At 44.2% G+C, this 13,279-nt stretch overlaps 2 protein-coding genes across 2 annotated transcripts in view; both read left to right on the top strand.

Moving 5' to 3' along the window:
* The window catches only part of hdac6 (histone deacetylase 6), a 15,273-nt gene extending 11,324 nt beyond the window's left edge, over positions 1-3,949 (top strand). The window contains exons 24-28 of the mRNA XM_041945553.1: positions 58-282; positions 1,819-1,944; positions 2,046-2,192; positions 2,269-2,397; positions 3,132-3,949. Of these exons, the coding sequence (XP_041801487.1) occupies positions 58-282; positions 1,819-1,944; positions 2,046-2,192; positions 2,269-2,397; positions 3,132-3,200 (696 nt within the window). The 3' untranslated portion in view covers positions 3,201-3,949. The remainder of the gene's footprint in view (positions 1-57; positions 283-1,818; positions 1,945-2,045; positions 2,193-2,268; positions 2,398-3,131) is intronic.
* A 785-nt stretch (positions 3,950-4,734) lies between these two features.
* On the top strand, positions 4,735-11,466 carry lhfpl4b (LHFPL tetraspan subfamily member 4b). The gene is made up of 6 exons (XM_041946482.1): positions 4,735-4,864; positions 6,750-6,970; positions 8,633-8,837; positions 10,376-10,455; positions 11,102-11,249; positions 11,438-11,466. The coding sequence occupies exons 2-6, from the start codon at positions 6,752-6,754 to the stop codon at positions 11,464-11,466; spliced, it is 681 nt and encodes a 226-aa protein (XP_041802416.1). The 5' UTR covers positions 4,735-4,864; positions 6,750-6,751.
* Positions 11,467-13,279: the final 1,813 nt, after the last annotated feature.

Below are 13,279 nucleotides of genomic sequence, written 5' to 3'. Positions count from 1 at the left end.
AAGAAAAGAATGAAATCAGTATTTTGTGTTTTGTATTTGTTGTTTTCATCCAATCAGACGGAGTCCAGTCTGGAGCAGCTCACACAGGGACTGGCCAGTTTGGACATCAGTCAAACCTCAGCCAATCACACTACCTCTACGTCCACCCCAGTGGGTGGGGCCAGGCCGAAGGTCCGCCTTGCCCTGGACAAGGTCACTGGTGAAGGTGAAGTGAAGACAGAGTCAAGTGAAGTGACTCCTGAGCAAAGCCAATCAGAAGGGAGTACACTGCTGCAGACTCAGGTGAGCAGGAAGTCTGATGGTTTTTGTCACGTTGAAATCGAAGGTGTTTTCTACTGCATACTACTGATGATGCAGTATACAGTATGTACTACATATGTACTACACACTGCACACTATTGTTTATAGTAATACGCAGAATGAACCTGTTAAATCGGTTTATTTTGCAGTATGTTAGCCAGTTTCTGCTTTTAGAAAGCAGAAGTAAACAGTAACGTAGTTAATGTCAAACCACCACAGCTGTACAGCTTCATCCTCTGCTCTAAAACAGAGAAGCTATAAATGTAGATTTTCTAAATTTTCATTTACCACCTGACGGATGCGTCAGAAGTGAATTTACAGTTGAAATAACTTACGAACATTGTAACACACTTCCTGTTGTTGGTTCCTGTTGTTGGTCCAGCTGGTCGCTGTGATGCTCCAGCACTTGTGGGACACAGTAGGTGAGGTAGACTGGTCTATTGCATCAGAATAACATTTGGCTATTTTTGGTCTCCTGCTGATTGTGTGTTTGTTTCAGCACTGCAAACTACATGCTACAATCTGGCTGAATCAGTGCGTTCTGGAAAAACACAAGATATTAAAGCTGAGTGACAGCCAATAATACAGAAGCAATAAAGTCAATAAGAACAGAGGTGAAGAAAAGCAAACATTCATGAAACAGGCAGAGAGACAGATAGACAGGCAGACAGAGAGACAGACAGGCAGAGAGACAGACAGACAGGCAGAGAGACAGACAGACAGGCAGGCAGGCAGACAGACAGACAGGCAGGCAGAGAGACAGACAGAGAGACAGACAGACAGGCAGAAAGACAGACAGACAGACAGGCAGGCAGAAAGACAGACAGGCAGAGAGACAGGCAGAGAGACAGACAGGCAGGCAGACGGACAGACAGAGAGACAGACAGACAGGCGGCAGAGAGACAGAGAGACAGACAGACAGGCAGGCAGATAGACAGACAGACGGGCAGGCAGAGAGACAGACAGAGAGGCAGACAGACAGGCAGAGAGACAGACAGACAGGCAGAGAGACAGACAGACAGACAGGCAGAGAGACAGACAGGCAGGCAGAGAGACAGACAGACAGACAGGCAGGCAGAGAGACAGACAGAGAGGCAGACAGACAGGCAGAGAGACAGACAGACAGACAGAGGCAGACAGACAGGCAGAGAGACAGACAGACAGGCAGGCAGAGAGACAGACAGACAGAGAGACAGACAGACAGACAGAGAGACAGACAGACAGACAGACAGAGAGACAGACAGACAGACAGACAGACAGGCAGAGAGACAGACAGACAGGCAGAGAGACAGACAGGCAGGCAGACAGACAGACAGACAGACAGACAGACAGGCAGAGAGACAGACAGACAGGCGGCAGAGAGACAGACAGGCAGGCAGAGAGACAGACAGACAGGCAGAGAGACAGACAGTTGACTGTGTTTGTCTTTAACCTCATATTTACTGTTTCCATCATGTCTTGTTGTTCCTTATAACTTGCGTTTTGTATATATTATCTGTCTTAATTAATTCTTTACAGACTGTTGCCACGGCAGCGTCAGAGTCATCTGCTGGTGGAGGGGGGGCGGAGCCAGAGACAGAGGGAGCCTGTGGTTGGTCGAAGTCTCAGACGTCTCTGGAGCTGATGTGTGGAGGACAGACGGATGTCAGCAAATATTTGTATATCAAAATGTGTCTGTCTGCCTGCCTGTCTGTCTGTCTATATGTCATTAACCTGTCTCTCTCTCTCTGCATCCCTGTCTTCAGGCCCCTCTGTATGTGGTGAACCCTCTGTCTTGGTGTCCTCACCTGGATGCTGTTAAGCCCCTCCCCCCCTCAGGTATAGATGTCTTCCTGGCATGCCAGGATTGTGGCTCTGATGCTGAGAACTGGACCTGTCTCACCTGCTACCAGGTAACCTGTCACACCTTGCGTCTCACCTGTTGATGATGCAGTAGAAGTGTCTCACCTGTTCTCCTTCCTGTCTCAGGTGTTCTGCGGTCGTTACGTTAACGAGCACATGGTGATTCACGGCGTCGTATCCGAACATCCGATGGTTCTGAGCTTCTCTGATCTGTCAGTATGGTGTTACCTGTGTGAGGCCTACATCCACAACCAGGTAACACTTCACTGCTCTGTAGAATGATGCAGCCAGTCAGTGGAGTCAGGTGGAGATAATACACGTGATAATGCACATTACACTCGTCATATATTTAAGATTCAGGAGATTTTATTCATCACATAAACGTTCATACAGTGAAATATTCACTCCAAGTTAATCATGCAAGTAGAAAAATTGCAAAACCTAAACTAAAAACTAAATACCAGACAGAAATACACCAAAATGTACAAGAATATATCAAATATAGAAAGTAGTGAACCTGGTTAAAGGTGATCAGTGTATATAAAGTGGTGACAGTATTTAAATGGCAGTAGTTTCAGGTATAGTATAATAAATAGTATAAAGTGAAGGCAGCACACATGATGTGCAGCATACAATGATATTGTTGTTGATTCAAAGCTGCACAGTAATATGGACCATTAGTTCTTATCTGAGGTTTGATATCAGTCTCATTAATACTGACTGTGATGTACAAAAGGACAAACATACACAGAGGAAGCATGAAGACAACAACAAAGTAAAAACTAAATCAATAAAATGATTAGAATTCAGACCCGAACGGAAGCGTTCATACAAACGATGTCATACATCGAATGTCCGGCCTTCGTCTGAAGCGTCATTGCTTTCACACACATCTGACGGTGTGTTCAGCTGCTCAGGCTTCAGGTGAAGATCAGTGATTTCACACCAACACACAGCTACTGCTTCACCTTCTTCTTCTCTTTCTTCAGATTCTGTTTGAAGCCAAAAACGCTGCTCACTTCGCCAAGTTCGGAGAGGAGATCCCTCCATGGATCTGAGAGGTGGAGGAGGAGGAGATGATGTTTTTATTTTTCTCTGTCTCTCCTCCTTCAGTTTAATTGGACTGTTGAGTGTGTTCATTTGTTCAACATCCAGCAGCACTGGTGCTTTGTGGGAAATCTACGGTGTCCCACAACTGCCAAAAAACAAACAAACAAAGAAATTACATTTTTATTTTTCATATTTTTTAACTGCAGATTGGTGCTGATCATCTTCATCATCTTTATTATCATCATCTAAACCTGTCAGCAGGTTGTGAAAATGTGACCAATCACCAGCAGCCAATTGTTCAGCAGAGAAGAAGAGTTGTGCTCTGGAGGTCAGAGAGGTGATGATGTCAGCAAGAGGCCACGCCCACAAACTGTCCTTTTTTTTAAATTTAATTTTTGTGACAGAACAACGAAAATCTGCTTCTCATTATTTATTTCACAGTGTTTAGTGTAACTATTTCTCATGTTCAATTAATGACAAACTCTTTGAAATATGATCCACTGAGGTTTTTCACGCCAGACTTTATTCTGATAAGAATTTGGAGCACAAAGTGGTCAACAAGCAGCTCGTTAAAGCAGCTCGTTAAAGCAGCTCGTTAAAGTTCAGCAGCAGTTTATGACAGGAGCGAAAGTGTTTGTTTCTCGGCTTGTAAATGTTGGACTAACGGTAATAACATTCAGTGATCAGTGAACTTTCCAGTGACAGAAACCAGCAAAAAGTTTTCATTCAGCAGCTGATGCATCCAGCAAATAAAAGAAAGTGAACCTTAAAACTCTATTTGACTCTGTTGATATTCAAACAGTTTGTTTCATCCGAAGTTTCCTTTCTTTTACCTGAGAGTTTCTGTTCAAAGTCTCTCCTCGCCTGCCTCCTCTCCTCCCTTGCCTCCTCTCCTCACCTGTCCCCTCTCCTCCCCCGCCTCCTCTCCTCCCTTGCCTCCTCTCCTCACCTGTCCCTTCTCCTCCTCTCCTCACCTGCCTCCTAAAACCTGTAGTTTAAAAGACCTTCACTATGATGACTGGTGAATGACATCATGATGACACAGTGATGAAGAGGAGTTAACTTTTTTCAAGGTTTCATTTCATTCCATATGTTTTTCACCATGAATTACAATAACTGTAATGATAATGCGCTTTCTATGAATGTGCTGAGATTATTCTTCTGTTGGGCAGAAAGAGTAACCTGTAGCTCCAGGTGTGAGTTGTTCACTGGTCACACCTGCAGCTCACCTTCAGCTCACCTGCAGCTTCAGGTGTGACCAGTGAACAACAAATAAATTTGACCCATAAACTGCGTGTTGACACATTTGTCCACTTGGACACAGTTTCCGTCATATGTCTCCTGATGGTTCCAACTGCAGTTCGTCAGCCAGCCTGCGGGAGGCGCTGTGACGTCATCTGAAACATTAGCAGAGGATTGGATGAACTCAGCTGAGCGAGTCGATGCTCTGCAGAGATTCATTGTTTATTATTACAACGCTTTGATTCAGTTGAAATGATAAATTAAATGACAACTGGCGGTGCAGGAAGCTCCACATCCGGGGATGTAGAGCCCCCCGCCTCCCTCCTCTCCCTCCATCCTCTCCTCCGCCTGCATCCTCTCATCCTGCAGACAAACGGACCGACCGACAGATAAACGGACAGACAGACAGGTGGACCTCCTCCAGCCGCAGGTTTGTTTCCGGTTTCTTTGCGTTTCAGCTGATGGGTTCAGGTCTCAGATCAGCCTCGTTTCTCTGTAAATACAGACAGTCGTGCTTTGACACTGTGTGCGTGCGCGCGCGCGCGTGTGTATGTGTGTCCTCGGTAAATAACACGGAGGTGGTGATGTAACCGTGGGTGGGTGCGGGCTGTTTATGTTTGGTGTATCTTGATGCTGATTGGCTGTCGGGCTCTGACTGATGCTGTTGTTGACAAACACTGAACCTCAAATAAACAGACAAGTAAGCGTATGAAATATTATCATGTGTATTTATATTCACTACGTCTTCGTATCACGTTGATAAATTCAAACTGTTCATTTTCATCTGGTCCCACAGAGCTGAACAGATGCAGAAAGTAACTAAGTACATTTACTCCAGTACAGTTGGCTAATTTTGAGGTACTTGTACTTTACTGAAGTATTTTCATTTCATGCTACTTTTTACTTTGACTCAATTTGTTGAATAATTTCAGTGATTTCAGTTATGACCTCATTATTTTGTCACATCGGGAAAACAAGCTTTGTTGTGTGGAGGTGAAGAAGAAATCAGAGGTCCGTTCTTCTTCTTCTGTGTGTTCATCAGAGATCAGCAGCAGTTATTGATCAGTGAATCAGACCATCGATCAGTCAGCGTCCAGCACACAGGAAGTGCAACAACGTGGCATCAGCGTCACATCAGACGTGCACATGAACCCATTATTTGCAGGAAATTACATCATAAAGATCAGCTGTTGCTGATGATGATCCAAAACAACAGATTCTGTCTAACATGAACAAAGCTGAAACTCTGGGTTGTTCCACAGACATTTAGACCCCTCTAAACTCCTCCTGACCTCCTCACCTGCTCACCTCCTCACCACCTCCGGACTTTCCCACCTGCTGACCAGCTGACCTCTTTACCTCCTAGTTACTGTTGCTACGGCAGTCAATCTTTCCATTCTCTCTGACCATAACGGCGGCAGATTCACCATTAAAATTCAGAATAATTTTTGAAAGACTTGGTCATCACTACCACAATTTATGTGCTCGCTCATGCTAACTTAAAACTGTGTGAGCCATCTGAGAAGTCGGTCTCCTGCAGATGTTTCCATATGACACATTTTAAAACGTGAAGCCTGTAAAAGGGTCTCAATATGTTCTTAACGGCGTACATGACATAATGTTTATCCTCAGCAGCTGTTCATCCATGCCATGTTTAGGGAGCAGCACTGTTTGTGTGTTTAGAGCTAGTTCACCTCATTGCATGAAATTAAAAATAAAAATAATTAAATAGAGGCTACTTCAGATGTCATTTGTTGTAACATCCCTTGAGTTGTTTGGATTTTTATTACAGAAAAACACTCCAGCAGTACAGCGCTTATATTTAGATTTGAGGATGTGAGGAATCAGCCATGACTTTGACAGATGTAATGCAGGTTCGGCTTTGTCATGACTCTGGACTCTGATCCAGCAGCATGTTGGCTCACAGACAGATCCACAAACAGTGGATGTGTCCGTCCTGAACATGTATTTCTCTGATGTCATCATGTAGAAAACTGATAACATGCTTATTGCCTTTGGACATAATGCTTGGTCACTAGTGTTGGTAGTAGGCTAGTTAGCCAGACATGCTAACATTTGCAGCTCACATTAGAGCAGATAAAGACACAGTTGAATGGATTCCTTTTGTTTTAGGTAGTTAGTGAGTTATGTCTTCTTACAGCCTCATGATCACCACGTCACTATGTAGAGAAATGGGAAGCTTGACTGCCTGCTACAATTACTCAGCTCTGATTGGACGGTTGCTGTTCAGAGGAGGGCTTTCGTGAAGGGTCCATTCTAAAAATCTAATTTTTTTCTGTGTGTCTCTCTCTCAGTCATGTCGGTGTCGCCCGCTGTCGCCGACCTCTCTCGTCTCTATCAGACAGAGTTTGTTCGCAGCGCCCGGGCGGTCGGCGTCCTCTGGGCCGTCTGTACACTCTGCTTCGCCATCATCCAGGTGGTCGTCCTGGTGCAGCCATCCTGGATCGGCACCACCGCCACCCGCCACCAGGGGGTGGGACCGGCCCCGCCCAGTGGAACCCTGGGACTGTTTGAGGTGAGAAGGTTTTCTCCCACTCAAGACCACTAGTCCCGCCCTGCTGTGTCGTGTTCGGCTGGTACACATTGCCTCGACACATCCTTTGATTGGATGCTAGCTGGGGAGTCGCGCTCGTCTGTGCTGTGAGTGTCAGTGTAGATGTTTTGTGTAAATGTTGGTTTCCTGTACTGTGAAGAGTCGAGGGGGCCACTGCTGAATGTTGTATTTTACTCAGCTGGTGCATCGTGCTGTTTTGTTGTACATTTATTTGTCTCTTATAGTCAAAAATAACATTAATGAAATACCACAAATCAGAAATACTCCACCTGGTCCCAGTTGGCGGGAGGGGCGTGTCCCTGTCTGAGTCTTCTTTACAGCAGCTGGCAGCTTTTACACCATAGAGACAAAGTAAACAAACGTGTGCTGTAGCTACATGTGATGGCAGACTGTGTGATGGTGGTGGTGTTGAAAAGGACCGCCCCAGCATCTTCAGACCCAAGTGACACCTGCAGGTATATTCACCTGCTGTTAAGGTAGATAGTGACCTCACTGCTTTATGCAGACTTTGCTGTATCGAAACATGGTCTCCAGTCACGTGAACACATACCAGAACAATACTGTGTTGAATTAATGAAAAACAAGGGGGAACCATCATGAAACCACAAAGATAGCGTATAAATTTCTGATTTTTTTCTCAAAGGATGATTTTGGTATCCAGATTTGATGGGAGTATCAGGGTTTGTGTTTCTCCACATGTTGAACATGGAGCTGTAGTCAAAGAGAGACTCTGTATAGAAACATAAAACACAAGAACAGAAGTGTAAGGAATGAATGAAACAGCTTGTCTGCTCTAATGTGAGCTGCTAATGTTAGCATAAAGTCGTAACCCTGCTCAGCTACATTAGTTTATGGCATTAGAAATAAGATCAGAAAGCTTTGCTCAGGAGTGGAACGTCCACCGTGTGGAAACCAGTTCTGGATGATACTAAATCAGTTAAAACTAACGACTCTGTCCTGATCTTTACTGGATAAGGGAAACCTTACATGGGAGATGTAACAGGCATAACATAGTAAATGGACTGTATTTATATAGAGCTTTTCTAGTCTGACGACCACTCGAAGCACTTGTGCAACATAAATCTGCATTTACCCTTTCACACACATTCATACGATGGCCACCTGCTCCTTGGAAGCTTCTAATCATTCACACACTTGCCTAGGGATACTTTGACATGTAGACCAGGAATCAAACCACCAACCTTCTGATAAGTGGACGACCGCTCTACCTCTGTGCCACAGCCGACGTCTTCCTCATTCCTCATTAGTCCTCATTCTAAAACATTTTTCTCTTGTAACGATTAACAAACTGCAAACAACCATGCAAGCTAAGCTAAGCAGCCAAACAACATACACTGTATGCATGAATCTCATGGCCTGGTAATTGTTAGCTTTAGCCTCAGTCTATTAGCATGATATCATATACTGTATGTAGCCATCCATTCCACATGAGCCAGCTGGTGATGACGTTTCCATCCAACTCACAAAACTAAAATTAGCTTAATTACCTAATTAGTTTCTGCTGATGGTTGAAATGAAGGACCCGTTGTTTCAAAGACCTCTTTACATGTCTGTCTGTGTCCCTGTATGTTTTTGTGTCCCTGTATGTCTGTGTGTTGTCAGGTGTGTGTGGAGTCGGAATGGCCAGTCCCAGACTGTCGTGGTGGTCTGTCCAGTCTGTCTCCTCTGCCGTCCTTCCAGTCGGTGGCAGTGTTGGTGGGAGTGTCTCTGTGGGCAGTGTGGACCAGCGTCCTCTGCCTGTGTCTCTTCAGGTTCTGCAGCGCTGCAACCGTCTACAAGATCTGCGCATGGCTGCAGCTCACTGCAGGTCAGTAACTGGTTCTACTGGGACTTGGTAATTAAAGCAGTCTGATGTTAAACAGGTCTGAATTGGACATCCTGTCAGATCTCATTTTAACGGCTGTATCTTCTGTGCTGGATGGGGGGGTATAAGGCTGCGTCACAGCAGCACTTTAAACAGTGAAATTTTGTGGTGACTTCAAGTCATTCAGTTGAATCAGAGCAAATACTGGATTCAGTTGTGGGCCAATTAATTTCTCACTGGTTCCACATTGGTCAACTTTGTCACATAAATTTGTACTATTGACCAATAACAAGCCATCTTGACAGAGCTAACCTTTGAGGTGACGGAACGCTGGAGAGGCCAAAATGTAGGAAGCCGTCGTAGCTGATGATCATTTTTATAGATCTGTCAGAGTAGAACATGTTCACACTGAAGTATACTCATGTGTCAACAGGTTCTCTTCCACTCAATGGAACATTTTCCAGAATTGTTTTAAGGCAAAATGAAGATAAAGGAAAAAAGGCTTGCTTGTGGTTCATCTTTGATTCAAGGCAGAATAAAGAATTAGGTAAAATGCTGTTGGTGTAATTTACCGAGAAGCAGAAGAGGAGCTGAACTGAACAGGCAACTGTAAATGAGAAGAGCCAGCAGGAGGAGGAGGAGGAGGAGGCGCTATCTTAGCACTTGTCTCTGGTTATGTAAGTTATCTTATAAAGTTTAACAAGTTTAACTACAGCAATGCTTAACTTACGTAATAATGGGAAAAAAACATACAGTTAGAACCAGTCCACCATCGTTCAGTCTGAAGAGATGGTGAAGTTTGTCCAGTAAGCTCACGCTGCATACTCAGAAATTCTTGCCAATCATCCAGGTATTTCTCACATATACAAAAAATCCACTTACCGTCAGTTGAAACATGGAAACGCAGATCATTCTGGAGCAGCCGCCACTTTTTGAAGGATAGCACATTGGATTTCATCATCTGTCACTGTCAGCGCTCAAATCATTCATCGTCTGCAGAACTGAAGTTAGTTCATGATAGTGTTAGGGCTAGCTGATGTATGCTAACTGAATGCTAACAATGCATGATTAACCCACTGGTATCTGGCAGTGGAAACAACTTTCGCCTCCCTTTGTGTCCGGCTGTGTACTGCGAGCCTTCGTGATTTGATCCATATTCAGTGTGGTTTGTGTTAGTTCAGCACCAGCAGGTGGCGCTCTTTGCCCCAATTTCTACCAGGCGTACGATGTCCACATTCCATTCACAGTATGTATGACGTAGCGAATCACTGCCTTTCTAGTCAATGAGTGCATTTCCGAGAATGTTGCTAGCTCGTTAGCTACAGTAATTTACCAACTAGGCTCGTAAGCTGTCAGACTTCTGGAACTAGATTATTTCAAAGACGACAGACACCGAAACTTTGTGGTCTTTGGAACAGAATATTGTTTTTAGCGAGGATTTGTCTCTGCAGTGCTGCACATTAGAGCAGAGTTTGAAGCCGTCATCATTCTGTCTGTCTCTCTGTCTGTCTGTTTGTCTCTCTGTCTGTCTGTCTCCTCAGGTTTCTGTCTGGCATTAGCTTGTCTTCTGTTTCCAGACTCATGGGAGAGTCCAGAGATGAGAGCTCTGTGTGGAGACTCTGTGAGTATTATGGACACTCGTAACACACACTCAGTGTTATCATATCTGATGTTTGTGGATTAATATTCCTGCTGCATTAATGCTGCATGTTTAACTGCTGCAGATGTTTCGGGTTGAGCTCATTTGAACTACTTTATATCCTGTTGGCTGGTTTAATCTACAGCGATGCATCATATTCTATAAGATCATCATATGTTTGTAGCCTGGCTGTCCTGATCCAAGAAGCTTTATAAACAGTTTATTTAGCTGAAGAAGGACGAGAATTTCCTCAACACTTCATCCTTCAGTTTATCGCAAACATTCAACATCAACACATCTGGAGATACAAGCTTTTCACTGGACAGGAAGGAATCTGAAAAGTAACCAGTAACTAAAGCTGCCAGACAAATGTAGTGGAGTAAAAAGTACAATATTTGTATAAAAAGGAAACTCAGTAAGAATAATCTTTGCCTGGAAACGGTTGGTGACCTCATATAGAGGTATGGCTGCTTAGACTAGATTTTAAGCAGACTGGATCAACTGGACCAGCCACAAACAGCTCTGTTTCTCAGACCAGGATCCCTGTCAGACCTGTATTTCTGCCATAGACACACAGGAAGCCTGTGTGTGGTCCAGGTGTTCAGTGATCCTGTATTTTTGTCTCCAGGTGGGCAGTTTCTCTCCAGGTAACTGTTCGGTCCACTGGGCCTACATCCTGGCCATCCTGGGGGTTCTGGATGCTGCCATCTTGGCCACGTTGGCCTTTGTCCTCGCCAACAGACAGGATGCCCTGCTGCCGCCAGACGCCAAGGAGGGTGAGGCAGGGGTCGGGGCATCTGGGGGTTCAGTTATCTAAGAGTTAGCTTCAGGTACCGTTAGCTTAGAGTTAGCTTCTGTGTCAGGTTAGCATAGAGTTAGCCATGGGTACTGTCAGCCTCTGGTTTCATCTTCTTAGAACCAGCAGTGCCCTTTAATAACTCACCTGGTGTGTGTGTTTCTGCAGTGACCACAGGTCTGCTGATGTCAGCGTAGACTCACCAGGTGAATCTCTTCTTCTTCTACACTTACTTTGTCTTTTTAAAAGTTTACACAACCTCAAACTGTTTTCTTTCTTCGGGTTTCATTGACAGAGGAGGAAGTGACAAAATGAGAATGAGCCAGAAGAAGAATTCAACATTCCTCCTCCTCCTCTCCTCTCATCATCACCTGGTTTCCTGGCAACCGTATCCACCTCAATCTTGTCATGGTGAGGAAAAAAGGCTTACGAGGAGCGGGAAGAATGAGAAAAAAAAGCAGATGAGAAAAAAGGAAAGAAAAGACAGTAAAAGTAGAGAACGCAGAGTATCTTCTACTGATGCATCTGTTATGTTTTGGCAGGAGAAGCGTCAGTGTCTCACACTGAAGGTCTCTTTGAGCATTACTGAAGTGTTTAACAGGCTGCCTGATGGTTGATCATATCTAATATTGTCCCACAGTGTTTTCTGGAAGGTTCAGACAACATGTACGTATTTACCCTGATTTGAAGCAGGAGATTACTGAGCTCCAAAAACTCAGTTCATCAAGTTTTACAGTACATATTTGTAATTAATTTCTTTTTTTCCCCTGGGGAAGGACCTCATGACCCCCCAACCCTCCACCCCGCTCTAACTGTGCCCCCCCCCCCCCCCCCCCCCCCTCAGAATTTTGTCTTGCATGAAAGTCTGAGTTTAGCTTCCTGTAACCTGAAAAGAAAACGACTTCCTGTCTAAAGTCGGATCGTTTGGTAGAATAACTTTTGTATGCAGGTTGTTGCTGTTTGTTAGTTGTATTTGCAGACTGTTTCCTGCATGTCGGTGCGTACAGAATGTTCAGTAGCTGTTTCATAATCAGTATTTATGTATGTTTGTGAATGAAACATAGATTTTATCAGTTTCCTCATGAAAGACAGCCAATCAGAGACAGAGCAGCTGGTGTTCAGGTCATGTGACTGATGATGTTACCTGACCAGGTGAGTCCTGGTCCACAGAGCAGACATTTCAAAATAAAGCTGATAGAAAACAAGCCAATGTCTGGGTCCATTTTAGATCACATGCAGAATTCCAGTTGCCTCTTTTAGATCTGATGATGTTACCTGATGCAGTAATTAATTGATGCTACCAGGTGACATTATCTTTTCAGGTAAAGTTACCTGTGTAAGTGAAGTTGCCAGCTTAGAAGATGTCACCAGCTTCACTGAAGGTACTTTATGATGTCCCCCTGTTTCACAGAGCAGCTGTTTCAAATGTCTGAGACTGTTTAAAATAAAACAGCTCTTCTGAGGCATCATATTAATTTAGGGTTAAAGCCTCAAAACAGCCGCTGATCTCACCTTAAGGTCCAATTAGTAGCTGTTCTGGGGCTTTTCGTCATATCAAACAGTCTTCATCATATCCTCTTGTCATATGGAGATCATAAATGGTGCTTTTAAAAAGTGCTTTTTACCTCTGACAACCACTCAAAGCACTTTTATAACACAAGCCTGCATTTACCCATTCACACAAAGGTAGCTAGGCAACCTGCTCATTACGAGCATGTACAACATGTACAGCATCAGGAGAAATTTTGGTTTCAACATGCAGGCTTCCGAGGCCAGGGATCAAACTACCAACCGTCTAATAAGTGGACTACAGCTCTACCAGCGACAGTTGCTGCATATCGTTCGATGAAGACCATGACTAGCAACAACTAGCAACAACTACTAACAATAAATCTTTCAAGATTCTGCAGTAGAGACAGAAGAAAGCAGACTGAGAGGTTTGTGGTGGATACTGACTTTAATTCAGAGACTGAGATAAATAAAAGTTTCTTGTTTTACCACAGACAGACG

This window comes from Chelmon rostratus, chromosome 10 (genome assembly GCF_017976325.1).
Source record: "Chelmon rostratus isolate fCheRos1 chromosome 10, fCheRos1.pri, whole genome shotgun sequence".
NCBI classification, from domain to species: domain Eukaryota; kingdom Metazoa; phylum Chordata; class Actinopteri; order Chaetodontiformes; family Chaetodontidae; genus Chelmon; species Chelmon rostratus.
The sequence above is the reverse complement of the archived record's forward strand: the minus strand, read 5'-3'. Positions and strand labels throughout refer to the sequence as shown.